Source organism: Camelus bactrianus, chromosome X (genome assembly GCF_048773025.1).
Source record: "Camelus bactrianus isolate YW-2024 breed Bactrian camel chromosome X, ASM4877302v1, whole genome shotgun sequence".
Lineage (NCBI taxonomy): Eukaryota > Metazoa > Chordata > Mammalia > Artiodactyla > Camelidae > Camelus > Camelus bactrianus.
Window position 1 is genome coordinate 114,439,897 of NC_133575.1, and position 25,639 is coordinate 114,465,535.

The window sequence follows — 25,639 nt, forward strand, 5'->3', positions numbered from 1 at the left end:
GAGGGAAGATACCTAGAGGAAAGTGCCTAGACATGGTCCCTCCAGTGAAGGCGATGTGCAGGGACTGTGTAAGATTTCCCGTCTTCATTTGGTCAGCAAATACATATCTTACCTGTGCTATTCCAGTTACTGGGGCTCCGGGACGGGAAAAGAGCAACTGCCTTCATGGAGCCTGTGGTCTAGGGAGGGGACAGTTACGGGTCCAACAATAACAAGTAAATCTGTAGTATGTCAAATGGTCATAAGTGATGGAAATAAAATAGGAAGGAGAAGCGGGGTGCTGTTGTGGGGGTAGCCTGTTGTTTTTATGCAGATGTCAGAGAAAGCCTCACTGATTAAGGTTACATTTGAGCAGAGATGTGAAAGAAGTAAGGGAGGAAACCTTGAGGGAAAAGGACTCCAGACAGCTAGAGCAGCAGGTTCAAAGGCCCTGAGATCAGCGTGTGCTTGGTGCTGTCAGGGAGCAGCACTGAAGGCCAGCGTGGCTGAAGTGGGTTGAGCAAGAGGAGAGCAGAGACGTGGCAGGGGATGTGGTCAGATGGTGGCGGCCACAGTGGCCACTGGAAGGACTTCCACTTTTACCCAAAAGGAGATGGAAAGCCACAGGAGGATTTGGGGCGGGGGAAGGATTTGATGTGACTTAGGTTGTGACACTATTACTCTGACTTTAGAGGTAAAAATGAAAGCAGGGGATTAATTAGGAGGTCTTATACTAATCCAAGTGGAGCTGGTAGATCCTTAGACCAGGGTAGTAGCAGTGGGGTGATGAGGGTGATGCCAAGGTTTTTGGTTCAATCACTGAGAAGGATGGGGCTGTCATCTACTGAGATGGGGAGGCTGTGGGATGAGCAGGAGTAGGTAGGAGTTGTGGACGTCACCATCCTCCAGCTGCCTCTGAGGCCACCTGCAGTTGTGGAGTGGTCGCTTGCGTTGCCATATCTGGAGGTCACAGTGGGGGCTGGAGAGCGATGGGTATTTGTGAGTCACCAGGGTGTGGATGGTATTTGAAACCATGAAATTCATCAATATCACTGTGAGAATGAGCATACAGAAGAGATGGGAGGTCTGAGGCCTGTCGTCCCAGAGACCAGGGCATTGATTCAGAATTCACAGAGAACAATGAAGAATTTTCCTAATGTTCAATCTCTTTCTTAATAGGCTAACATGTCATTGTTTCCTTTTGAGACAGTTGTACTCTGTAATAATCACTGCTGAATTTTCATTTTTAGTATCTTCTTACCCAATCAATTGCTAATACTGCTTGAAATGGATAGGCTTTTTGGGGTCTGGAAATCATCTGATTTTTGTGCAAAAGCATTTAAAAAAAACACCTAAAGAGATGTTTGTAGCCATAGAAAATTGAGGTCTCAAAAGTAATATTAATCAAGATAGAATATAGCATAAGTCTAACCCGAATATTCCACTGTTATTTCTTGGTTGAAAGTCTTGGTTTGGGTTGTGATTTCATAGTAGGAAAATCTGGTGAAAAATCAAAGGGTGAGGTATTAGTAGACTGTTAGTTCCTTTACACTGAACTTGAAGTCCTTTTTTTTTTTTCTTTTTGCCTTCTGTAGCCAATATTTGCATTTTTAAATGAAGAAAAGTTTAACGTGGATGGATGGACGGTTTATAATCCAGTTGAAGAATACAGAAGGCAGGTGAGTCAGTAGATTACTGTACCATGTGGTGAATCTCAGACATGCGTGGTGACGATATGTTGTCGGTCAGGTGCTTTGAGAATCAGTAACACTCTTGCTAAATGTATTTTTCATGACAGTGGTATAATAGGGCTTATTCCGTCTGTCTAGTACTGTGGAACCTATGAGCTCACTCCATGGCCATGTTCAAGTTTCACTGAAGGCTAAGTTCTGTTGCCTTCCCCTCCATGAAGAACATCAGTTATATGTTGTTCATGAAATGAATCAAATACTCAGAGTCTAGAAAAGCCGAACTTCTACACCTTACTTCTCAGGAGTTGACGTCACTATGTATTTATGTATTGGGTAGCTTAACTATTACTGGCAGTAGTTAGGTTTCAATTATATTCATTCTGTTTTACAGATTCAGGTGAATTAGGACTGTTTTCCTGTAATGATGGCTTTTCCAGGAAGGCTTTGAGGAGCCTATATTAGAATTGCCTTTACCGCTCTCTACTGTAAACCTCACCTACATGCATGTTTATTTGCTCTAATAAAGCAGGAGTCTTCATACATTGTTGCTGTTCAGAGGGGAAGGTCTCTTGCGGCATTTTAACAAGGTCCTGTTCGTGTTACGGAATAAGAGCCACAATTGGACCTCTGGTGTAACCAGATCATAGGACAGCTGGGGGGTTTGTGATGAGATTTTTTCATAATTCTCATTCTACAAAGCTCTTAAAATAATTGGGAAGTTTTGTTGAGTGAGGTTTGAGAGTCAAATCAAGCCCATGATTGTAAAGTAAAATCTCAGAACCCTAAACTCGAGAAGAATCTTCTGGCCACCACCTCCACTACCAAGCAGCCGGGTTGATTTCCCTATTTAGCCTTGTCCAGTGGTTTGCGTGCGCGTAAGAAGATTCGATGCTCAGGAATGTGGGTGTGGGAGCTTCTCTCCCGAGCACATGTCTGAGGTGGTAAGTCCTGTTCTTTCCAGGAATCAAAGGCCGTGTATCCCTCTCATTTTAGTGACTTCTGTTCTGGGTCAGTAATGGCGGCCGAAGAAGGGCCATGAAAACATTTGGTATGTTTTGAAGACCTCTGTAGCATTATGCATTAGAATATTTGTACCTCATTTTTGAAGTATTATTGACAATATTAAGACTCATTTTTTAGGTCAAAGCTTCTAGCTTGAAACAAAACAGTTGCTGTTTTTAAGATTCCATGCATATGTGAACTCTTGAAAGTATTTTGTTCTAGACTGCCATTATATTCCATCTTTTTTTCCTTACACCTTTCTGGTGGGACTTAATAACTCTCTAATCAGAGTCAGTAACAGACTCGTCTGTTTGGTCCGTGCTCTCTAGGGCCAGACCTAGAGAATAGGTACAAAGTCTGTCCCCAAAGCAAGCACTCCCATAGCTCGCTTTCGTGTGTGTATTTGTGAGTATGGGGAGAGAGTATTGCACCGCCTCTGGGCCTTGTCAACACTGGATACAATTTTGTGGGTAGACAGTAGGGTGGGAAGTGTCTTCCTTGTCTCCCTGCCTAGAATATATGTGACTGCATTTGGCGCACAACCTCTAGGGTGGTAACTGACTCCAGAGCACTTGGTTGAAAACCCTTAGGAGGCAGTGAAGTGAGCCTCACCAGAGGGGTTTTCCTTACACCCTCCCGAGACTTTTTTCACAAGCACAGACTCTACCTTGCAGCTGGCTGAAGCATTCACTCTGTACTGAGTAGGGAGTGGAAGTTGCCTGATCTCTTTTCTACCCTCAGTTAGACGGAGGTGAAGATTACACAGTGTACTTTTCTGTAGGGTGTGGGGGTGTGCCAGTGAGGGATGAACTTGGGTTTATCACTGTTGTATAAATAGTAAGGAAAAGTTTGACATGAAATAAAGGAAGCTCTCACATTCAGGAGGATCTGTATTGAACTACAATAGTTTAGAATTATGGAAACCACCAGTGCTTGGTCTTATGTTCTTAAGTTGTCTTGATTATTGATTTGGCTCCCTTACCATAAATCAGTAGACCGTCACTGGCCTGTTGTCAAAGAGGCATGTGCACATTCTGGTAGGAAGAAGGTGGGAGACCCAACCAAGGCCAGTTCCCGAGAGGAAGTCATTTGGTGCTGATGTGGACGGCCTCTTTTCCCGCAGGGCTTGCCCAATCATCACTGGAGGATAACTTTTATTAATAAATGCTATGAACTCTGTGACACCTACCCTGCTCTCCTCGTGGTTCCATATCGTGCCTCTGATGATGATCTCAGGAGAGTTGCAACTTTCAGATCCCGAAATCGGATTCCGGTGAGTACCATAGTGAGTGCTTTTCTTACAGGGTGCCTTTGATTCCATAAGAACTGTAGTCAAGTGATTCAGAGAAACACTCTTTTGGAATTTCATTCCAACAAATAGTTATCAAGTGCCTTCTGAGTGCAAGGCAGCACGCTGAATGGAAACAGAAGCAAGACATCACCTGCCTTCCAGGAGCTCGCAATCGAGGCCAGAGAATGAACTCAAGTACTTCTTATACAGGAGAGGGTGCAAGTAATGTTGGGTGGAAAGATAGAAGGAAGGACAGAGTCTTTGTGGCTTTTGTCTTGGTAACACAATAAGTGACATATGTTAGGCTCTCGGTAAATGTCAGTTGACTTGTGCTGAAAACAACACGCTATCCTATATTGTGGAGCATATAAGTACAGGCTTTTCCTTATCACCTTTATTAGGATTTGTTTATACTCAAGTTTGTAAGCTGCCTTAGTACCATCAGCAAGCTGGAGTCAAGTGCAGACTATTCCAAGTGTATTTATGGTATCACTGAACCTGGTTCATAAAGTTGTCTTTGGTTCTTAAATAGTTATGTACGAGTCAGACTGTCTCCTCTGTGTCCATAAATTTTACTGACTAAAAATTTGGAGAATTTTCCCGTCTGTTAATTTTCAGGGCATGTCATAATAAGTACATTGTTTGGTTTTGTTTTGGTATTGGTTTTGAAAAACAAGGGTTGAAGAAATTAAGATTTAATGTCACCTTGCCTTTAACTTCCAAGTCTAGACATTTTTGTCCTTAAAAGGATATGTGTGGGGAACCTTTGTGTACCGTAAACACACAACGAATTGTAACTTTAAAAACTCACTTACTTCTCTAAGCACGAGTGCCCGTTCATATCTTCATGATATACATTATACTTGAAAGTATGTTCTTTAGCTCGTTTTGCTGGAACACCACGCTAACAAAGCTGGAGTTACCAGTTCACTTGTCTTGTGCTCTGTCTGGACGTACTTTTCGGTGCAGACTCCACCCCTGCCCTGGCCGGCTGTCTTGCTAATACATGCATTGCCCACAGGAGAACTGAGCTAGGGTAGTGTGGATTGATTTTGTTCCCTCCTTCATTCAATTCATATTTATTGAACATCTACTGTGTCAAAGATGTGTGGGCGTGTGTATGTGATTCCATGGGGATGGGGGCAGGAGAGGAAATGAAACAATTGTGCCAGGTCCGCTGTGCTCAGGCTGCCGTCTTGCTCTAGTCGTTTCCACCATTCTGAGTGAACGAGAGCCCACTTGTAGAACAAATAGAACGCTTAGCTTTCTACTTAGCCATTTTATTGATCCTTCTTACTTTGTGATGGCTACCAATTTGCATTTATTTTTCCTAAAAGAACTTAAGGCTAAGCTGTCCATCACCTCTGTGTCTTTATCAATTACCATGCTTGGGGAGAGGGAAATAGCTCAGTGGTAGAGCCTATGCTTAGCATGCACGAGATCCTGGGTTCAATCCCCAGTCCCTCCATTTAAAAGAAAAGAACAGGAAATGGTATCGATTACCATGCTTACTCATATCTAATAGTAGATAATGTATGCTATCTGCTATAATACTGTCTGACCACCTGAGTCTTGACTATAACCCAGTATTTCCTTTTAATATGAAATCATTAATATTTGATAGTCAGTTCTCTTTTTAAAAACCCATATAAAAATGCAAAAAAAATTGATAAGAAAAAAAAAGAATTGATGAGAAGGCAATCTTGTTATGTTGTGCATAAAATAAAATACATACTGTTGTAAAAGATCACTGAGTATCAGAATAATCCACATGCATTCATGTTCCCATTAATGGATACGTATTCCTTTGTTCTCAAACCAGTCAGTCTTAATGTTATAGAATCCTGTAACATATAAATAATACATATTTATTTTAGATGTTTTCAAAAATACTGGAAAGCAAAAAGGAGCCTGCCACCTAGTGAGGACTGCAGTTCATGTTTTGGGAGACGGCCTGCCAGACTTCCTGCTATGCATACATATTTTTGTTGGAAAAAGTGGAATTTTTCTGTGATTTGTGTCTCAATCTGCTTTTCCTACCTAGCATTAGCATGGAAAGAGCTTTCCACACTGATGATTCTCTGCTCACGTGCCAGACTGTAGCTGTGCCCTGATGAATTCAATCAGTTTTCTATTGTGAGACATCTCAGTTCTTTGTCATCTTTTGCCATTATAAACAATGCTGTGATAAACATCTTTTGGTGGCTAAATCTTTGTGTACATCCTTAAGTATTTATGGCTTCTACATCCTAACTTCGATAAGAATAACCTGACATAAGTACCATATACTTTGAAAACACTTACGGTAGGTGATGTTGTGAAATTAGCATCATTTGTACCTGGTCAGTTCTACAGCAAGCATCCTTTTTATAAAGGTAGTTGAGATCCCAAAACAAAAAAGGAGGTAGGAGGCAAAACAGCTCATAAGAATAGCATTTCTTAACATGGTCTGGTGATTCCAGTCTAAAATCTCCCAAGCAGAGAAAAGAGGGGCAGAAGAGAGGGGGCCACTGGTGGAACAGGGCAGTTTCTTACATATGACCTGATTTAAATTGAAAACTTGATAAGGGTCGGTATCAAATAATAAGCGTCTTGTCTGTGTAGTGATTTGATTTCTTTAAGGGATCTGATATCAAATCAACATGTTGCATACCTTAAATGTACACAGTGTTAGAGGTCAATTATATCTCAGTAAACCTAAAAAAAAAAGTACATTTATACGTAAAAGTGATCTCATCTCCCCTCTCTTGAGGCAAAGCCATGGGAGGTCAGTGGGGCAGGTCTCCTCTCTATGTTGTAGATTTGAAAATGGAGGTTGAGGAAGGCCAGCCCTTGTCCCCGGGCTCTGCGATCCTGAGCCTTTGGACTGTTGGGGCCACAGTGGTGTTTTGACTGGTCTCTGGAAGGCGCAGAAACTCGATTGAATGAGTATTCATTCGTATTATATAATCTTTTTTCACGAACCTGTTGTCATTATTGTACACATAACCTGTCATTATTAAACCCAGCGACTTTTATGAACATCAGTGCTTATCCTTTGCCATAGTGAGGAGGTAACTTTAAAGACACCAGCGTACTTGGCCTTGTATTAAGTGAGCTCGAACACTCATGCTTCTGTGGTCTTGTCTCCGCCTGCCTTTCATGGTTTTTCCCATCTGACTCTGCTGGCCACCCAGCCTGCCTCTGGATGCCAACTCAAGCCGGGGTCCTGCCCTGTGCTGGGTACTTACACGTGTTGGCCATTCGTCCGCCCAGCAGCACACTGCTATCCTGTGGCTCCCTATCTGATGAAAGACGGAAAGGAAGTGACAGAGCCTGTGAGCTCAGTGCCCAGGTCGGAGCCACCATGGTGGGGCACCTGCCCTGGAGCCCACGCTGCCACCTACCACACTCACCTCCCGGATCCTGTTTTTTTTCTTCCCCCTTTTAACAGCTTTATTGAGATATAATTCCCCTGCCAAACAAGTCACTCATTTAAAGTGGACAGTTCTGGGAGGAGCATATACCTCCGTGGTAGAGCTTAGCATGCACGAGGTCGTGGGTTCAATCCCCAGTACCTCCATTAAATAAAATTTAAAAATGTTTAATTAAAATTAAAATTTTTTTAAAAAGATTGTCTTCTCCCTCTTCACCCAAACCTATAAGCTCTTTCTAGGCTGCTGGTTCACAGCCCCAAACCCTTGCCCTTTACATTTAGGACAGACTCTTCAAAGTGGACAGTTCTCTAGCTTTTGCTGTATTACATTATTAGCTTCTTTTTGCAGGCCTTGTTTCTCATGTACTATGGGCCCAGAAACCAAGTAGCAAGCATTAGGCTTGCGTGTAAAATTAGAGAAGACTGACTCCGGGTAAAGGCTCCGAGAGCTCTCCTAGGAGGCGGCTGTGCGAGCTTCACAGTAGAGACTCCGGCAGCTCGCTCAGCTGCCCTGAGACCTCTTTTGCCTGCTTTGGGTGTTAGAATCTAGAATTGAGCCTGTCGGGGAAATGACCCATCTATGTGAGTTGGTATTGTAGAAACACAGCACCAGAGGTGATCGCCTTTACCTCTCACCTTTTGCTAAAGCTGTTTCTGGGTGATAACAAATCCCGTGCAAGCTGCAGGACTGAAATCAAATACCTGGAACTTTCTGCTTTCTTTAAGTGATGTAACTGTGTTTAGGTAAGTGTTTAACTTTCCTAGCTGTGTTACGAATTTAGAAAAGATGAGTAAAGCAATTGGTTATCCTCATTGTTCCGAATAGTCATCGCTGTGCATTTCTGGGTGCTCGGTGAGATTGCAGGTGAACAGGCATCCCGTTTCAGCAAAATCAGCGTCACTTCATCTTGATTGTTGGTGCTCTATATTTTTTTATTTTTTGAATTGTTTTGAGATTTGGTTTCTGAACCAACTGTAGGTGCTGTCGTGGATTCACCCGGAAAACAAGACGGTGATTGTGCGTTGCAGTCAGCCCCTTGTTGGTATGAGTGGGAAACGAAATAAAGATGATGAGAAATATCTCGACGTTATCAGGGAGACAAACAGACAAATTAATAAACTGACCATCTATGACGCGAGACCCAGTGTAAATGCGGTGGCTAACAAGGTAAGTCTATTTAATGACATGATAGCAGCTTACGTTTCCTACAGCGTGCAGCGTTTTACATGAACATTGTCACCATAGCATGTCAGCATGTGGGTTTAAATTCATAATTAAACTTTGCTTAAATAAGAAAACGAGGTCACTGAGGTAGAAAGTAGTTGTAATCACAAAACATTTCTTAAAAGTTGAATACACCAAAATGGAATGAAAATAAGCGTTAGGTAAATTAGGCAAGTCTAGAGCTGTAATGAACTTGGGTTTTGGCTAGAATCTCAGGCAAAAGTTAGGCACTCTTTGGAGCTCTTGAGGCTGCTGACAGTCATTCTCAGTGTGTACACTGGGGAGGCATCTGTGAGAAGTTGTGGGAGGCTGCAATTGTCCAAATCCTAAATTTGTAGCTTTATCAAAGCAGTCTCTTCACAATACTCAGATATGTGTATTCTCATTGATATCAGGTAATCCAAGAAATGAGTAGATCTATGTATGTAAATTTTACAATCACACAGACAGTGGTAATATTTTCATAGAAATCTGTCTCAAGACACTTCTTGGCCTTCTCGAGCAAAGAATGCTGTGTCCATAAGGCTGAGTGACAAGGTAGTGTCGTTTGCATGGCCCCAGGTTCCTAAATGCTTTTTACATTTGATTTCACCTTTTTGTTTTTTTGTTTTTTGTTTTTCCTTCTCCCATTGCCGGCTGCCACTTACAAGTGCTCACAGTGAGCCTGCCCCACTCCACCTTTCAGCTTTATTGTTTCTCACCAGTGTAGGCTTGAATTTCATCATCTTGACTATTTTGCTTATCCCGAGGTCATTAATCTGGCATCTTCAATTATTCAGAGCACAAGACAAGAACCTGAAAGCAAAACAAGTCCTCGAGCAGCTCACATAGATGCAGTAGCTTCCTAAATGGACCCATGACGTGTCTCGGGCGTGCATGTGGGGCCCCTCTAATAATTATTTGCACACAGATCATGCATCTTACACATTCACTCCTGGGGAGCTCCCTCTGCCCCTCGCACGCTCTTGGATCAGCTCTTTTTTACGACAGCTGGTTTTGGTTTAGGTAATAAAAATGATTTTGAAATTATCTATAAAGCAATCAGGAAGTGAAATTGAGAAATAAATTAGGGATTATAAGTAAAACACTTAGGAAATTAAATGTGACTGTGAATATCTTGTTGGACTATCCTTACCTTTACACAGTTCTGCTCCTGCTGTCCTTCACGTATAATCCAGAGTTGAATACACGTAATGCAGTGCTCCCATGTATACATTTAGCCTGAAATAGATACAATATAACATTAAAATGAGGTATTGAGAAAGAATATTTTAAAATATTAAAATGTATGGAAGGGGGTAGGGTCCAGCTCAGTGGTAGAGCACATGCCTAGCATGCACAAGGTCCTGGGTTCAGTCCCCAGTACCTCCATTAAATAAACAAATAAATAAATAAACCTAATTACCTACCCCCCCAAAAAATAAAACAAGAAGAAGAAATGTTTAAATAAATGAAACATATGGAATGAATAACTTTATTGTAGTAACCCTAAAGCTCATTGTTATAGCAGTAGAATTTTTGAGTGCCTTTTTAACACTCAGGAGATATGCCTGTGTTTCTAGTCCACTTAAGGATGAAGGGAAGGAAAAAATTAAGGGAAAAAAACCTAGGCCTGACAGATCTGTGCATCATGCTTTCAAAACCACACTTAGGTTCCCCTCCTCCCTCAGCTGTCTCCCCCCCATCATCTGTATCCATAGCAACAGGCTGTGTACATCATTGTACTAGGTAACCTGAGTTGTTCCTTTTTATTGAAGAGGGGAAAACTGAAAAGAAAACTTCAAAACTAACCAGAGATGGAGAATTCGAACTTCGGGGAACTCAATCTAGGATTGACTAATTGATTTTACCCTTCTGACTTCTCTTCGGACCCAGTTGTTCTGCCCTTGCGGGTATTTAGAAATTTACAACCCCAGTTGTAACAAGCCACATTGCACCGTTTCAAATTAAACACACACACATGAAACCCAGGGGTAGAGGGGATCCAGCACCCTGTGATGAGTTAAAGTCAGACTACATTCAGGTCTGGTTTTGCCAGAAACTTTGGCAATGACAATTAATTTTTTTTGCATATCATCTTTAGTTATTTATGAAAGCAACTCCAGCGTTGAGAATTCCTTTAAAAATCACTAACTGTTGACAGAGCACATATGCAGAGAAGCATGGCATCTGCCTGTGGGGCGGCGCCGTGCGTCGCTGCGTTAGAGGCTTGCAGATCGAGCACGGCCTGGGCTCAGTGTGGACTGCCAGGCCTGGTGCCTGTGGTTCACAGAAGTGATGGCAGCTGCCAGGTGTTATTCCCTGAGGCCTGGATAACCGAGGAGAGGGGACTAGGGCCCATTGTGTATGCATTCATTAGCCGATAACTTGTTGAAAACAACATAGTGAATGTTTTTTGTCTACTTACTACCTATGCTCTTTGTAGAAAGCTTTAAAAAGACATTTCTATCTAAACAAAATTTCTCACCTTGAGTCTGTGGAGACCAAGGGCCTCTGGCTTGTACATAGCCAGGTTTGACATTCAAGTGGTAGCCTTACTTCTACTGCAGGAAACTTCCTCTGTGACTAACCCTGGCAAAAACCATAGTATGTGTTGGTGCTTCTGTCCTGAGCTACAAGTTTATATTCCTTCTATTATAAAACATTAAGCAGAATGCAGCCAGGTTCCTAAACAAAGTCATAGCATCTCTTTTTGTCTTCATGGAAAACGGGCACGTATACGATGCTGTGAAGAAGAGGCAATGTCCGCCCTGGCAGGTTAATACTTGTAGATGTCAAGGCAGAGGGTGGCCAACTTGCCTCCTCTTTCAACCTTTTGTTCTTTGAGGGCCCCACCACGTGCAGCACTGTCCCTGTTCTTTGCATAGCACACAGACAGACACAGGGCACTAGAAAAGATGTCTTAAATTCTACTGCTTACCTCTGTGACTTTGGGGATAGTTAAATAGCATCTTTTTTCATTTGCGAAATGGGAGTGGTAACACCTGCCTGGTAGTGTTGCTGTAAGATAAAATTATGTAAAACAAGAATCACAGGATCTGGGATGTCAGAGGGGCTCATTGAATGGTGGCTGGTGTTTGCTATTGGAGAGCCTGGCTCCTCTTAGTCCTATGAGTCCTAGGTGGTCTTATCCCCTGTTCTACAGGAGACAACACTGAGGCTCAAGAGAGGTTAAGTGCCTTGCTTGCCCCAGATCACACAGCAAAGAGGGGCTGAAGTGGAGCTATCAACCTGGGCCTGTCTCCAAAGCCTGTCATTTTCCTCCAGCCCATCGTGTCCCATGTGAGCCTCCCCCAAAGAGTACTGTTAAAATCTGTTGGAAGACGAGGATCATTCAGAACCTGCTCTTGCCTTGCCAGATCCGAAAGAAGAGCTAGTAATTATAGAGCATTCTGAAAATGATTTTTTTCTCGCAAATAACAGATCCCCAGGAAATTACCAGCCTTCCATCGTTTTTCTAGTTCAAAATGTGACTAATGTTGTTGAGGCTTAGTGTCAGATAGGACGTCAAGTCACATCAGTTATTGCATCTAAGTTGCAAGGATTTGGAGGACCAATAACATTTGAACTATTTGTGTAGGTTACTGGAGAAATAGAAAACCCAACTGACTGTTTTGTGTATCTTGTTTCTTAGGCAACAGGAGGAGGATATGAAAGTGATGATGCATATCATAACACCGAACTTTTCTTCTTAGACATTCATAACATTCATGTTATGCGGGAATCTTTGAAAAAAGTCAAAGACATTGTTTATCCTAATGTGGAAGAATCTCACTGGTTGTCCAGTTTGGAATCCACTCATTGGTTGGAACATATCAAGGCAAGTATATTTTTGGAAAAAAGATTTATGTGTATGTAAAAAAGAATAATCATTTAGTGGAAAAGGAAGTTTTATTTTTTTGAAATTCCTTAAATTAAAAAAATGAACAATGAGAGATGAAATATTTGTTGTATAGGGTTGTACATTTGACAGTTTTATGTTTCTTTATAATTTGCTTACCTGAATTAAAGATTTCACAATATCACCTCCAGAATATTTTTTAGAGTTTGTAGAGATACCACTTTCCATGTCATCACGGGTAAGTAGTGAGTCTTCCACCCAGGTTTATTCAGGAATAGACAGTTTATTATTTAACTATTACTGGGTTTGAACCTCAAGGACCTAGAGAAGTTGCTTATTGAAACTAATCTCAAATTGACTTATTTTAAAGACTGAGTTTTGTGTTTTTATTACATTCAACCCTTCATCTTGATGGGGGCATCAAAAACCTTCATTCTTTTAAAAGTAAAAATAGTTGAAGCTATGTGAGATAATTAACAATTTTAGAAGACGCCATTTAGTTTTATACAAACAAAAAGCATACTTAAATAAGTTAATTATTAAGATAGATTGTTTTCTAGTCCAGTTTATTTTCCAATCTGATAGGAGTTGTATTTTTCTTTAATATCTCTAACTTTAATTTTTTTCTTCATTTCTCATCCTCAAAAATGAATTGCAAAAAAAATTAATTGTGACCAATAAATGTGATGTGGTATCCCAGATGGGATCCTGGATTAGAATAAAAGGACATTAGGTAAAAATTAAGGAAATCTGACTAAAGTAGGGACTTCATTAAAAATGAGTTTATTAATAATTTAATAGTGTATCTATATTGGTTGATGGTTGTGACAAATATACCATACTACTATGGTAAGGATAAAAGAAATCGGGTCGAGTCTATGGGACTCTTTGGTTCTTTGCAACTTTTCTACAGATCTAAAACTGTTCTAAAATAAAAAAGTTGATTTCATAAAAGAATTGTACTCTTACTATCTACAAAGCATTGTGCTAGTGTGAATGGGATAAAGGGATAAGACAGACTTCCTGTCTTTAAGGAGGTTCTCGTGGTTGAAGAGATGATATGTGTGTATAAAAAGAAACTTAATTTTCCACAGTGTGAGTGTTAATACCAGTGAGCCTTCATAGCAAAGGCAGTGGAAGAAACAGGCCCTTTGGGGGAATCCAGTGGGACTTGATCTGATCCTTGAAGAAAGCAGGGTGAGGCCTGGCTAGGAAGTGTGAGGATTTCTGTAGTTGCAGGTTAATCTAGAGAGATCTGGGAGGAGCCAGGTGGCCAGTGGCCTTGGCCATCAAGTTAGGTGGGGAGCTGCAGAGGTGTTAGCATAGGGAGGTGTTTGAGGAAAATGTTCTGGCAGCTGCATATGATAGATCATAGAGGGAAGAAAGGGAAGTCAGGGAAAGGAGAACCATTTAAAGAGTCCAGAGACAGGGAAGTAACGACCTAGGTCAGAATGCCACTGGGCTGCGGGGGTGGGGAGGGAGACAGCACGAAAGGGACCCACACTAGATATTTTCCAAGGAAGGGCCTGTGGTAGTTGCCAATTAGCTAGCTGCAGAATCTAAAGGAATGTAGGACTGTGCCAAAACGGTGAGCCTGGCTATCCGAGGAAATGATACCACCATTTGCAGATCAAGGGTTGTCCGGACCTGGACCTTGGTCAAGAGAAATGTCATGCCTTCAGGGTAATGGCAAGCCATCTGCCCGTTGGTGTCTAACAGGTGGGTTTTTTCCATGCAAAGAGGTAGGCCTAGGTATCAGCTATAGGGCAGTGAACTCAGGCTGAGCCCTTTTTTTGTTTTTAATTGAAGTATAGTCAGTTGCAGTGTGTCAGTTTCTGGTGTACAGCATCATGTCCCATACAGATGCTGCGAGAGAGGATGTACAGGGAGGATGGAGGGTAAGAGGTGGAGCTCATCGGGGAGAAATCAAGAGCTTGGAGGAGGAGATTGGACTTCTAAGAAAGGGTCTAAGAAGAAAGGGTCAGTGGTATTTCAGAGACATTTATTTATTACGGCATCCTTGATTACCTTGAAGGGCAGACTTCCATGGGTGTCTAATGATGTGGTGGAGGAGAGTGGAGAAAATAGAGGTAGTGAGTACAAACTAGACTACTCTTGAAAAGCTAGTTAAAGGAAGGGAAGGGTTGAGGGTCACAGCATTTTGAGAAGGGGTTTTTATAGAGAAAGGAAAAAGATACACTTTAGGTGGGTTTTTATTTAATAAGAAAGTTATATTGTTTTATCCCTTTTTAATTTTTTTTTTAATTTCGGGGGAGTAATTAGGTTTATTTATTTTTACTTATTTATATTTTTATTTTTTTTAACAGAGGTACTGGGGATTAAACCCAGAACCTCGTGCCTAAGCACACACTCTACCACTGAGCTATACCTTCCCACGTAGGTGGGGTTCTTTCTAAAGGAAATAACCACACAAGTTTGAAAAGATGAATATACTTGTGGGGGTACCATTTACCCCTCATTTTAGAGAGAAAGGACCCACAGTTATGTGATTGGCTCAAGGTGAGACATGTTAAAAGCAGTGGAATGAGGTTTCAAACCCAGGCTTTTGGCCTTTGAGCTGGTGCTCTTAACCACCGCTCCGCGTACTGCATCATTTCTCCCCATCAGTCACAAGTCCATCTGATCATTTAGGAGTTTTCAGGGATGTGTTTTTGAATGTCTATTTAGTTTCATTAGATAATCACATCTGTTCTTGTCAGAAGTGATGGTGGGAATTCATGCTTTATTGAAACACAGCTAATATTTTTTAAAGATAATTGGCCAAGATTGCATCCTCCTTTTATTACAAGGGAAGTATCTGGAGTGAGAGCGGCCCTCTGTAAAGATGTTAGAACAGCAACTTCATTAAATTGGACTCAAATGATCTAGTCTATTACCATTGCTTCTCAATAGTGCTTTCTTCAGAAGTACCTCAAATTAAAACTGTAAACAGGATTTTGGAGATACTTAAAATGCTGAAAGAGGTAGACCTGCGCTAGTCATCTTAAAAGCAATTATTTTTGTACAAATAATGGATGGGCCATCAGGTCCCCTAACCTGTTCTTGACACTCTTTTGCCCATTTATCTTTAGTTATCAAAGTAATAAAATTATGTTTCTTTTTAAATTATCTATCCATCACATCTTTCACCTAGGCTTTTTTCTAGAATTAGTTAAAATAATTCAGTATTTCAATTTTCTTGAATTCATTCAAATGACCATAATATATACCTCTTGCATGGCTGTTAGAATTTTGGGAGCACCAAAAGGACATACTGTATGCAGGTGGCTGATACACACATGAAAAGATGGAACCCACGTCCACAGAGAGTGGAAATGTGAAATGGTCCAACCACTTTTGAAAACAGTTTGACAGTTTCTTAAAAAGTTAAATGAATATAAGTTTACCATACGATCCAACTGTTTCACTCCTAGGCATAAACCCAAGAGAGATGGAAACTTACGTCCCTTCAAAAATGTGTATATGAAAGTTCACAGCAGCATTATTCATAGTCATCAAATGCTAGAAACAACCAAATGTCTATCAGCTGATGAATGGATAAATGCAATGTGGTCTATCCAGACAATGAAATCTTTTTGGCCGTAGAAAGGAACAAAGTACTGATACACACTACAACACGGATGAACCTCGAAAACATTATGCTGAGTGAAAGAAGCCAGACATAAAAGACCACCTAATGTATAATTCCATTTCTATGACATTTCTAGTAAAGGCAAAACTGTAGAGACAGAAAGCAAATCAGTGGTTGCCTGGGGTTGAGGATGGGAACAGGGATTGACCTCAGAGAACACACGGGGCTATTGGGGGTAATAGAACTGGGTTGTGGTGACAGTAGCACACCTGTATAAACTTATTACATCTTACTGAAGTGCACATTTATGATGGGTAAATGCTACTCTTTGTAGAGAATGCCTCTGTAAGTACCTAAATCATCAAAAAATGGCATCATAGCAACAACTTTTTATATACATTAAGTTAGTTATTTCTAAGTCTCCAATTTTTACTGGAGGTCTATCACTTTATCTTTAGGTAAGTACTCTGCTATTGCCAAGCCACGTGAGAGCTCGCGTTTTGTCACTTTAGAGGTGAAAAGCTGGTTTTGGTTGTATCGGGCCTGTGAGGTCTAGACTAGATCTCTGAGGCCAGGAGTTTTCCAATGTGATCACTGTTGTGGGTTTAATTGTGTCCCCCCGCCCCGCCCAGGTTTATACGTTGAGGACTCAACCCCCAGCACCTCAGAATGTGAACTTATTTGGAAACAGGGTCATTGCAGATGTGATTATTTAAGATGACGTCACACTGGAATTGGGTAGGCCCCCAATCCAGTAAGACTGGTGTCATGAAAACGGGGAATTTGGACACAGACACATGCTCAGGGAAAATGCCATCAGAAGATTGGAGTGATGCTGCCACAAGCCCAGGAACTACCAGAAGCTTTGAGACAGGCCTGGGCCACATCCTTCCCTAGAGCCTTCAGAGGGAACATAACACAGCCGACACCTTGATCTCAGACTTCCAGCCTCCAGAACTGGGAGACAATACATTTCTGACATTTCAGCCACCCAGCCTCACAGCAGCCCTAGCAAGCTCACACCGTCACGTATGCGAAAGTCAGCTTGAAATGCAGTGTGGCCTTCAGTCTGTTTGGATTTCTGATACCTAGTTGCATTCAAAGGCAGTTTCTGTGGAGGAAGAAGAACAGATTCTACAGCTCCTAGCCTTCCAATTTGAGAAATCTTTCTGTCCTAGATATTAATAGTATTTTAAAACAGGACTTTTTCTAGGGGAAAAGACAGTATGTTCAGATTTAAGCAGTACCTGACAGCTGCCTGCTGACTCGCATGTTCCCCTTTGCCAGCTTGTTTTGACAGGAGCCATCCAAGTAGCCGACAGAGTTTCTTCAGGGAAGAGCTCGGTGGTGGTGCACTGCAGCGATGGATGGGACAGGACCGCCCAGCTGACGTCCCTGGCCATGCTGATGTTGGACAGCTTCTACCGGAGCATTGAAGGCTTTGAAATTTTGGTACAGAAAGAATGGATAAGTTTTGGACATAAATTTGCATCTGTAAGTAAACAAAGAAGCTCATTTTTAAAATGTCAGATCAGCACCATAGGGGATCAGAAAGCTAGTTGTTAAACCAGGTATTTCCTTTAAAAAAAAAAAATCTGAGGGGCGTGATAAAATCACTCTGCAGGGTTGGACATACGTGCCCCCTGGGCTGAGCTGGAGTCTTTTGAGGAGACATGTTAATCCATCTGCACTATTTGCAGTTTCACTTGAAAGTAATACAAAGGGTCTGCACAAAATTTTTTAAAATTGAAATTGTGCAAAAGAAGGAAGATATTCCTTTGTTTCTCAACTAATATTATAGCTATTTGAGCCTAATATTTTAGAGAAATACTAGACTTTTCATTGAGGCTTTAATTATTCTCTGATACACATTTTGAAAATCACGAGAACTTATTAAAATTCCTATTTTCAGGTCTTGTTTCTAGGCACCCTTTGTTTTGTTTTTTTTAATTTTTTATTTTATTTTTTATTGAAATGTAGTTGATTTACAGTGTTAGTTTCAGGTGTACAGCAAAGCGATTCAGTTATACATATACATACATATGTATTTTCTTTTCAGATTCTTTTCCATTATATGTTATTACAAGAAATTGACTATATAGTTCCTTGTGCTATACAGTAGGTCCTTGTTGTTTATCTATTTTATATATAGTCAACTTTTTTGTTATTTTTTAATTGAAGTATAGTTGATTTACAATGTGTTAATTTCTGGTATACAGCCTAGTGATTCATTTATACATATATATAATCCTTTCTATATTATTTTTCATTATAGGGTAGTACAAGGTCCTGAATATAGCTCCCTGTGCTGTACAGTGTGAACTTGTTATCTATTTTATATATAGTAGTTAGTATCTGCAAATCTCAAACTCCCAATTTATCCCTTCCCACCCCCTGGCTCCCCAGTAAGCATAAGTTGGTTTTTCTATGACTGTGAGTCTGTTTCTACTTTGTAAATAAATTCATTGTGTCTTTTTTTTTCCACTTTCTCACTTTTATACCCATAAATTAAAACAAATCATCTTCATCAATTCATTTCAGAGAATAGGTCATGGTGACAAAAACCACGCCGACGCTGACCGATCTCCTATTTTTCTCCAGTTTATCGACTGTGTGTGGCAGATGTCAAAACAGGTAAGGGATATATAGGATGAAAATACATTTGACTTAATGTTTTAATATTTTAATATAATATCTGGAAATTGCCTCAAAATACCACAAGGCAACAAGTTTGGCCACATGTGAATAATTATTGAAGCCAGGCGATGGGTCCAGGGGGTTCACTTTTTATTCTCACTACTACTTCTATTGGCTGAGATTTTCCATAACAAAGTGTTAAGAATTCAGTATTTAACTGTACTGTCTCTGCTAATGGAGGGGCAGTGGAATTGACGTCTTTTCCATTCATCCTTCGCTGGCGTTTGTACATGGGCACATCTGCTGCCTTAGAATACAGTAAATAATTCAACCGTCCTGTATAGTCAGGAGAGCCCAGACAATGGGCTTGTTTTCCTCCTTTTCCTCTTTGTTGAATCACTTGACACTTACTTGAGCTCTTCAGCACTGTACAAAGCACCAACAAATGCATTCTGTGCTTGTTTGTTTCCATCCAGTTCCCTACAGCTTTTGAATTCAATGAACGGTTTTTGATTACAATTTTGGATCATCTGTATAGTTGCCGGTTTGGTACTTTCTTATATAACTGTGAATCCATGCGAGAGAGACAGGTGAGTGAAAGTGTTCATAGTTTTAGTTAAAGGCTCACCAAAAGGTGTCTAGTCTGCCTTGAAATAGAAAGAATTTGATAGCTGGGTCTGTGGTAAATGCAAAGTTTCTCACTTTGTCCCCCAAGCTTGGGCGTTTTCACTTCAACCAGGGGTTCTTGAGGGTGCAGTGTTTACTTCAGGGGTAATACATTGCCTTTGCCCTCATGGAGTAGGAATGACTTTTTTTTAATTGAGGTATAGCTGATTTACAATATTATATTATTTTCAGATGTACAATACAGTGATTGAATAGTTTTATAGATTATACTTCATTTAAAGGTATTACAAAATAATGGCCATAGTTCCCTGTGCTGTGCAATATATCCTTGTTGCTTATCTATTTTATACATAGTAGTTTGTGTCTCTTACCTACCCCTATCACTCCCCTCCTCCTTTCCTCTCCCCTCTGGTAATCACTAGTTGGATCTTTATATCTGTGAGTCTGTTTCTGTTTTGTGAGTAAGTTCATTTTATTTGTCTCAATTTTTAGATCCCACATATAAGTAGCATCACATGAAACTTGTCTTTGACTTCTTTCACTTAGTATGGTAATCTCTAGGTCCATCCACGTTGCTGCAAATGGCATTATTTCATTCTTTTTTATGGCTGAATAGTATTCCATTATATATATATATGTGTGTGTGTCTCTGTGTGTGTGTGTGTGTGTGTGTATATATATATATAGATATATAGATATCTCACATCTTCTTTACCCAGTCATCTGTCAGTGGACACTCAGGTTGTCTCCATGTCTTGGCTATGGGGTAGGAATGACTTTGAAGGTATACAAGATCATCCTCCCAAAACGCCATAAGAATGTCAATAAGGGGAATTTTTTAAAAAGGCATAAACCCACGAGAACAGAGGGAAATAAGAAAGGAGACAGAAGCAAACTTTTGGAAGCTGGAAAGCTAGTGGGTAAGTGCGAAATAACTTCCCTTGAGAAAACTGAATCTCAAAAGCCAGCAGCGGGGACACCAAGAACCAGCCCACTTTGCATCACAGGAACCCACATGACTCAGGGGTTCTGGGGCCAAGGTGTTCCAGTGTCTGGGGCGAAGGGAGAAGTGTAAGATAACCTGAAGTCTGTTTAGAAGAAACAGTTAGCTTCCCCAGGTCACCTCCACCCATCTCTGGAGTTGAGGACAGAGGTTTCTTCTGGAGAGAGGGTGAGAGGAGCTCTCCTGGCTGGGGACCTGAGTGTCACCATGGGGTGGGGGAATGTGAAGAGCTGGCATTCTGGAGGCAGGCCTTTTTATCTTTCAGGCGAGAACGTGAATGAACCTTCTCTGTTGGCGAGAATGGGGAGAAAATGGAACCCTTGTACGTTGCTGGTGGTGGGGTGGGTAAAATAGTCTGGTGGTTCCTCAAAAAGCTAAATATAGAATTATTATAGGACCCAGCAGTTCCTCTCCCAGGTAGGTACCCAAGAGGAATGAAAACAGGGGCTGAAACAAAAACTGATGCAGAGATGTTCACTGCTCACAGTAGCTAAAGGGTGGCAGCAACCCCAGTGTCCATCCGCTGATGAACAGAGAAACTCAATGTGGTCTAGCCATTCGATGGAATATTATTTAGCAATGAAAAGAAATGTAGTTCTGAGATATGCTACAACATGGATGAACCTTGAAAAAAATCATGCTAAGTAGGAGGCAGACTCAAAAAGTCACATATTGTATGAGTCCAGTCCTACGCAGTGTCCAGAAAAGCAAGTCCGTAGAGACAGAAAGCAGATTAGTGGTTGACAGGGTCCAGAGGGAGGGGTGAATGGGAAGTGAGTAGTTAACAGGTACAAGATTTCCTTTTGGGGTGATGAAAAGGTCTTGGAAATTGATAGAGGTGTTGGTTGCACAACATTATGAAAGTACTAAACGCCACTGAATTTGTAGACTTTAAAATGGTGAAGTTTATGGTATGTGAACTCCACCTCAATTAAAAAAAAAAAAGAATGCTCTCTGGGGAAGCTGACTGGCCCAAGAGGGAGGACCTAAAGATACCAACACCTAGGGTTCCCCATGGGGAAGCTCAAGTGGTCAAGCCTCATGGCCTCAGAGCTCACATAACAGCAACAAGCAAGAGGGAAATAAAACTGCTTAGAGAAAATAGTTACCATGTAGGGAGGGAGACACCTAAGCAAGCAGCGGTCATTTAACATCCCAAGAAAGATAGGAGAATATTGGTACCATGAAATAATAACAGGATATTACTTAGAAAGAACATTACTTAGAAAGAGATCAGAAAACTTGAAATTAAAAACATGCTATCAACAGAAATGTAAAATTCAGAAGAGTAGTAAGATAAGGTTGAAATCCCCCAGCAAGTAGAGCGTATAGACAGGAAGAAAATGGAGATAAGGTAAGTACCAAATAACCAAATCAATTTAAAAAATCAAACACAATTGCTTCTCAGGGGAGAGGGGAAACACTGCTATTTTCGTAACAAACCTTGTCGAGCTATTTGACTTTTTAAACTCTGTGCATGTATAAAAATAAAAACAGGCATGCAAATAAACACACTGCAGCATAACTGTGGCATCAGAAAGGTACAAATGAAGTTTTAGGTAGATTCCAAAGAAGGCAAAAATATGCTGGTGTTATTACTGTTCACAGTAATGAAATGTCTTCAGTCACTAATTTCAAGCTGTTCTTTTCAGCTTCTAGTTTGAGCTTATTGGTCCTTATTGACGTCATTACTAGGAAGAGTTTCAAATTCTGCCTTCAGTAATTTTAATACTTGTATTTTTATTTCCCAGGTTTTGATTTTCCTCTAGCTTATGGTCAAAATTGGTAAAAATCTATAATTAAAAAATAAATATATGTAAAGATAGATATATATTTAAAGTTATTACAAAATAATGGCTATAATTAAGAAACAATGAAAACATGAATATCTGTATGAAGTGATGGATACCTGTGAAGATTCTGTATGAATATCTGTATGAAGTGAAGATTCAGTGATTCATTTATCCAGGTGTTTCAAATATCTGGATATTGGCCTGATGTATTAAACATCTGGATATATGATTAAAATAACTTTTTATCTAGACGACTACTGTCAAGTAGACACAGGTTCAGATTCTGGAGTCCTAACAAACACAAAAGTGGAAAAAGTCAGCAAGATCATCTCATAATTTTTCTTTCTGCTGAATTAAAAAGAGCATACTGTCCATCTGTTCAAAAATGTTTTACCTCACCAGGAACAGTCTTCTTAGGTCAGTGGATTGCATTTAATGTTACAGCATCCTGCCCCCTCTATCTTCCGTCAGAAATCGTGGCTCTGAGCGAGGCCATTATCTATGCAAATATCAGGAAGCGGTGCCCAGCAGTCCCAGGCACACGAGGCTTTTTGAGCCATTATGGGGATCACGTAAATGTGTGATTCACATTGATGCTGGCTGTATTGCCACAGACTGCAAAATGGTTTGTGTTTTGGTGTCTGTTTTTACTTAAGCTTTCCACTTTGTCTTTCCTCTAGAAAGTCACAGAAAGAACAGTTTCTTTATGGTCGCTGATAAACAGTAATAAAGACAAATTCAAAAATCCCTTCTATACTAAAGAAATCAATCGAGTCTTGTATCCCGTTGCCAGTATGCGTCACCTGGAACTTTGGGTGAACTACTACATTAGATGGAACCCCAGAATCAAGCAACAAGTAAGTGACGTCAACTGAGTATCACTCCTAGACTTCGATAATATCATTTATAGGCTTTTAAAAAATACTACAAAAGGAGAACTATCAGACTAAAAATGTACACTTGCTTTTAAACACAACCTTACTTAAAAATTGTTTTTAATTACTACACCCTTTATTTTGATGGGTGTTAAACTTACATTTTTCTGCCAACATGAATGGTAACATTTTTTTTTTAACTGAAATGTAAACTAATTCAAAGCTCTGGGAAATTTCTGCATTTTGGTAGTCAGGGATTTCCTTGGATCACTAGAAGTCGTTATGCATCGTAAGAAAATTCTTTCCAGTGACAAGACTTAGATGATCCTTCAAGGAAGAGAGAGACAGTTTCTACTGTCTGCTTCAGGTGCATGTACTGGGTCAGCTAACATCAGAGTGCTCTTTCCTGAAGGTCTTTACTTCTAAAATAAAGATAATTGATCTGTCAAAGGATGGTGCAGTCAATTGGCCATTTATCAGTCAAAAATGGAAACAGTGGTTTTTGAAGTGAAGACTCCACATTTGATGAAAAGCACACTCAGGCGTTCCATTCTCCCACCCTCGCTCCATCCAAGATCAGAAGAAAAGGACAGCCTGTTCGTCGGGGCTCAGAAGTACCTCCACTGAGTGATTTGTGCTCAGCGCCATAAATATTCAATATTTGTGATTGCTCTTTGTGAAGATGGGCGACTACCTGTTCTCCCTGACCAGTCTTGCGTAAGCAGCAGCTTTAATCCCGCTGCAAATAGTCAGCGGCAGCAGGGCCCCGCGGCTGCGGTCTGCCCCTCGGGTTGTTGATTCCACTCCGGCAGCTGGCCGCGCGCCCCCCGTGGGCTCTGTCTTCCCGCTGGGGAAATGCCGGGCTCATGCTGGCACTCTGGTTCGTTTCAAGGTCTCTGCTGCTTGCAGGAAATCCTTTCACAATTTAGTAATGGTTGAAATGTGTAATCTTCTGGAAAGTGACAGATTACAGGGTTTGAGAACCGTCACTTGCTTCCTTTGGGATTTGAGAATTTCCCACATGGAGGAAATTTATTTAGCGGTAGCTCCAGCCTTTTGGAATATCAAGTAAAGAGGAAATGGGAATTTTTGTATGGTTCTAACTACTGTCGCAGAGGACACGTACCTTTTCTAAGTAAAAAATGCTGTATAGGTGACAGTAGTTTGTCCTATAAATTTTGCCTTTTCAGTATTTATTATGACTTTTTTTGCTTTCTTTTTTTGACGTTTATTTCATTCTTTTTTTTCTTTAAGCTTTTTTCTTTGCAGGGTAATTAGGTTTATTTATTTATTTTTTATTTATTTCAAAGGAGATACTGGGGATTGAACCCAAGACCTCATGCATGTTAAGCACAAGCTCTACCACTAAGTTATACCCACCCACCTTTATCATGGCTTTAAAAAAAAACATTGATGATTAGAAAGTGTTGATAGTTTCTGTACAGGTTCTGTAATCTCCTCTAACCCATTTGTACTTGGAGAAATTCTTGAAATTCAAGGCATTTAGAAGAGCAATTCATTTCTGATATACAAAGAGAATGATAATTGTGTGACAAGTCAAGTTTGCAGGGACATCACCAGCAGAACGTACCATGATGTGTCTCTCCCCCTGCTTCTCCCAGACCTTAGCAGAATGGAACTGGGCTGGCGGGGAACACAGTCTTTGGTTGAGGTTTTTATTTTAAGATAGCAATTGGTTGGTATTATGATCTGTGAAATTTACTCAAAGAAAATAACTTACCCTTTCTATACAGATGCTTCTGAACGTCAAGAGTCCCACACATGTCTTTATGTCCCTTAGTGTTTTTATATCTGCCGAATACTGAACGTTCCCGTGTGTCAGTCACTGGGGGAGAGGGGGACACAGGGATGAAGAAGAGGTGGTCTCTGCCCACCAGGGGAACCCAGGAACTGAAGCCAGTGGTTACAGTGCTTGGGGAGAAACGTGGTAATGGAAGTGCGAATTAAGTGCATTAAGTTTCCTGAAAGACCTTATGCAGAACATTATTTCATACAGAGATAGATCACAATCCAGTCACATAGGACTTTTCCAGTTACATCATGTGAACCTAAAAGAATCTACTTATTCACTGTAACTGTTATTCAGTTGTGGGCCCAGTTGGTATACAGGCAATTACCAGGTGCGTCTCTCTAGCATTCACAACACTATGGTAAACTGTGAGTGTTGAGAGATCCAAAAGCATGATGAGCTGCTCACCTAGAAGAAGGCAGGGCTAGTGTGCTTTTTCAGAGCAGAAGCCACCAGCCCTTGCTATGACATAAAAGCTCAGAGTTGACAGAAAGACCAGTGCTTACATTTGGCAAGCTACGAATCAGCATATTGAGTACTTTGATGTCATATAAGGAAATTGCTCAAGCTGAAAGCAAAAGTATAATTAAGGCACGGAAACCTGAATGGGACCTTCGGCTGCTGGTGAATCTCACACTTTGAGATGCACTGCGCTCCACGGAGCTGTTAACCAGGGTTGCCCCGGGCAGCTCGCGTGTTGCTTGGTGGTCACTCCAGGGTGAGAATGGGAACAGCCAGAAAGTCCCCGGGTGACCTGTGTCGGATTTAAGTCTTTTCTGGTAGAAAAGTTAGAAAGCAATATGAATATAAGAATTGTTGGAAGCCTAAAGTACTTGCACGGCTAGCCGACCGCCCATC

The 25,639-nt window shown here is 40.8% G+C and overlaps 1 protein-coding gene across 6 annotated transcripts in view; it reads left to right on the forward strand.

Moving 5' to 3' along the window:
• The window catches only part of MTM1 (myotubularin 1), a 105,602-nt gene that overhangs the window by 73,593 nt on the left and 6,370 nt on the right, over nt 1-25,639 (forward strand). For all 6 annotated transcript variants that reach the window (XM_010956481.3, XM_045517725.2, XM_074360026.1 and 3 more), the window contains 8 exons: nt 1,575-1,658; nt 3,796-3,945; nt 8,358-8,546; nt 12,238-12,423; nt 17,324-17,530; nt 18,578-18,670; nt 19,150-19,263; nt 22,777-22,953. In XM_010956481.3, the coding sequence (XP_010954783.2) occupies nt 1,575-1,658; nt 3,796-3,945; nt 8,358-8,546; nt 12,238-12,423; nt 17,324-17,530; nt 18,578-18,670; nt 19,150-19,263; nt 22,777-22,953 (1,200 nt within the window). The remainder of the gene's footprint in view (nt 1-1,574; nt 1,659-3,795; nt 3,946-8,357; nt 8,547-12,237; nt 12,424-17,323; nt 17,531-18,577; nt 18,671-19,149; nt 19,264-22,776; nt 22,954-25,639) is intronic.